We start from the raw sequence: 3,215 nt of genomic DNA, 5'->3' as shown, positions 1-3,215 counted from the left end.
CATGCCCCACAGCTCCTGCACTGAACACTGTGCACAGGACAGACTGAGGCCCCGTGGTCATCTCCTGTGGCCACACTAGCCAGTTACCACAAACTCCGTAGCTTAAAGCAACACAAGTTTATTCTTTTTCATGTTCTGGAAGGGTGAAAGGGTGTCAGGGACTTCTGGGGACTCTGAGGAGGATCTCTTCCCTTGCCTTTTCCAGCCATCAGAAACACCTGCTTGGGTGACATGTGGCTCCCTTCTCCATCCTCAAACCCAGCAGCATGGCATCCTCCAATCCCCCTCTGCCCCTTACCCTCCTGCCTCCATCTCATGTGTCCCTTGTGGTGACCATAGGCCCACCAGAAAGCTCAGGATGCTTAACCAAGTCACACTTGCTAAGTGACTTCGCCGTGAAGGGTACACACTCAGATTCTGGGGCTGAGGATGGGGACATCCTTGGTGGGCCACTATTCTGCCCACCACAAGTGGGATGAGCTTGGCTTGGGGGCACAGGCTGGACTGCACCTCCTGCCTCCCTACCGACTCTGTTCAAAGTAGAACTCAGTGCGGGCCGAGGGCTCGCTCTCCTTGGCAAGCCGCACCGGCTGCTGGGGATCCTCCGGGCCGCAGAGGAACCAGCCAGGGCAGGCGGCTGCCTCCAACCTGAAGGCGGAGCCCAGGCTGCTCTGGAAGAAGGTAAAGCGTGTGGCCCGTTCGCCTCCCTTGTACAAGTCCTCGATGTTCACGTCCTGCGGGGGCAAGGTGGCTGCTGCAGGACCAGGGTGCTGATGGGGGTGTGGCCCTACAGGCTTCTGGGGCTCTACCAAAAGGGAGGTGCCTTGTGCAGATTCCCACAGGCAAGGCTTTTAGTTCTGGGCACAAGGGGGAGGGTGGAAGTCTGAGGAAGGAGGATGGTGGCCCTGAGGAAGGGGGACCACGGCCCTGACCAAGAATCCACAAGTGGGTGCAGAGAACCCCGGGGCCAGGCAGGGTCTGCACAGCCCCCAGAGAGGGGCAGGGGTCTCACCTCCAGCTGCAGGGAAGGTCTCTCTTCTGTCTGCACACATGCCAGGCAGCGGCTCCCTCCTTGGAGCCCCAGGAGGATGGGGACCTTGGCCCGGTCCAGGTCTCTGTTAGGAAGTACGCAGATCTTCTCTGGGAAGAGGACAGAGACAGGAGATGAGGGCAGCCCAGGCTGAGGGTCTCAGGGAGCAGAAACCCTGCAGGCCTGGCCACACCTGGGCTGCAGGGCCAGCAGGACTCTGCAGGGTCCTTTTGGGCCAAAGCTGCCCCCTGCCTCTTTCTGTCAGGGGACAGCTGCTGCCCCTCTGGTGGGGACAGAAACAGAGAGAAGTGGGGGCTGCGGTGGGCGGAGCGTGGCGCAGGGCCCGGATGGAGGCCGCGGAAGCTCACCAGCGCTGCAGTCGTCGGTGTCGGGGTCGCCCACCAGCAGCTGGCCATCTCTTGTGTACAGCGCCTTCTGATCCGCATCCTTGATTCTGGAACAGGACGGCAGCACTGAGGGCCTGTTGCATTCAGGCACCACTGAGACCCCAAGCCCTTCCTCTAACCCGCCACACTGAGCGCGGGGATGCTTGCTTCTCCACCAGAGCAGGTCAAGACCGCTCTGTCTTAATGAAGCGAGAGAAGACCTCCTCCCCTGGGCTCCTGGTTTCCAGAGGCTTGGAAGAGTGAGGGGAGCCAGCCTACTCGTGGAGGGGTAGAGAAAGTTCTCACATGAGGCTCAGGTGTCTCAGAGATACAGTGAGCCTTATCCCAAATTTTCCCAGCTTGCTCCAATTTTTATCAATGTTTATTCTATTTAATAAAAGGACTAATCAAGTGGATAATGAAACATGATTTGCTTCTTCAGATATTTTAAAGACTTTCTGTAGGAGAAAATCTGCAAATTGGAAAACAAAAATTAAAATATGCTGTGCTAGGTAGGTGTCCATCCAGCCCCTGGGAGCCAGGGCCTGGTGTGCTCCAGGTGGACCAAATACAGGTCAGCAGAAAGCCCAGGCAGAGCCAGATTGCAGTCATCTGGGGGTGGCTCTGGTCCTAATGACCAGCCTGGGAGGGCAGGAACGTGCCGGGCAGGCTGGGGAGAAACCCAGGTGAACAGGTGGAACAGCAGAGTCACGCAGGCAGCTTGGTTGCCCAGCTGGTTTCCAAGATGCCCATCAGCTGCTCCCAGAGCCTGGGGAGCTCTCGACAGGTTTGAGGGCAGAGTCTCTGGACCCATGCCACCGCCTCCAAGCCCTCTCTCCCTCAGTAATATCCGGGTATAATACTTTCAGCTATTGGCTTTATGTTTAAAGCAGTTTCACTTGTATATGAAAACAGATCTGGACCATCTTGGGCTTGCCCGTGGACGTTCTCCCTCACACCTGGCAGCCGGCAGCACCCCACTAGGAGACCAGAGAACAGTAACCGAGGATGCAAATGAGGCTAAATGCAGGTCAGGGTTGGGGGCCTGGGCTCAGGGCCAAGGCCACAGACAACACCAGGAAGACAGTGTCACTGGGATTCAGGGTTGCCTCAGCTTTCAGAGAGGCCGATGTGGCCACACAGGTGACATGAACTCCACCTCAGGCTCTGCCTTTTGGTAGCCGCCTGGCATGGGGGCACCATGCGCCTGGTTCCCAGAGTTGGTAATGTTTTCTTTACAGGTTTCTCAGGGCGGGGGTGAGGATAGAACGGCTGGTATCTCAGAGAATCTGGGAAAGAGAGCTGTTGTCGCTGCAGAGTGTGATGATGGAGAGTGATTACGGGTTTCTATGGAGTCCCTGACCAGCCTTCCTCCCTCTCCCCATGGGGCCCAGCCCCTCGGGCAAGCAGGGCCACAGCAGGATGACTTACATGTAGTATTTCGCCATGGGGAGGGAGCACATCTTGTAATCAGGGGTGTCTGGTCCTCACTGAGGGAGAGAGAGAGGGGTTGTTAGAGAGGGAGGGGCAGCAGGCAGGGGCATGCATCCAGGGTGCAGAGTCACCCAGGGGCACAGAGTCACCTGCAACAGGCTGCAAAAGCCACCTAGCTCTAACCAGCCTGCTGGAATCCAGCAGCACCCCAGCCCAGTCCATCCAGCTCCAAGGAGCTCTGTGTCTTCCTCACTGGGGATCAGGAGGAGCCAGCAGGGCTGTGAACCTGGAGGGGGTGTGTGCCTGTGCGTGTGCACATGTGTGTGTGCGCACACGCATGCGCTCATTTATGCCCATCTCTGGTG

The 3,215-nt window shown here is 57.8% G+C and overlaps 1 protein-coding gene across 1 annotated transcript; it reads right to left on the bottom strand.

The window, feature by feature from the left end:
• Nucleotides 1–521: 521 nt before the first annotated feature.
• IL1F10 (interleukin 1 family member 10) lies at nucleotides 522–2,879 on the bottom strand (the record flags this gene model as incomplete). Its single annotated transcript, XM_081264844.1, has 4 exons — nucleotides 522–734; nucleotides 1,013–1,140; nucleotides 1,399–1,484; nucleotides 2,848–2,879. The coding sequence occupies 4 exons, from the start codon at nucleotides 2,877–2,879 to the stop codon at nucleotides 522–524; spliced, it is 459 nt and encodes a 152-aa protein (XP_081120970.1).
• Between the last annotated feature and the right edge of the window lie 336 nt (nucleotides 2,880–3,215).

The sequence above is a fragment of the Spermophilus citellus genome (genome assembly GCF_964194105.1).
Source record: "Spermophilus citellus genome assembly, chromosome: 13".
NCBI lineage: Eukaryota > Metazoa > Chordata > Mammalia > Rodentia > Sciuridae > Spermophilus > Spermophilus citellus.
The sequence above is the reverse complement of the archived record's forward strand: the minus strand, read 5'-3'. Positions and strand labels throughout refer to the sequence as shown.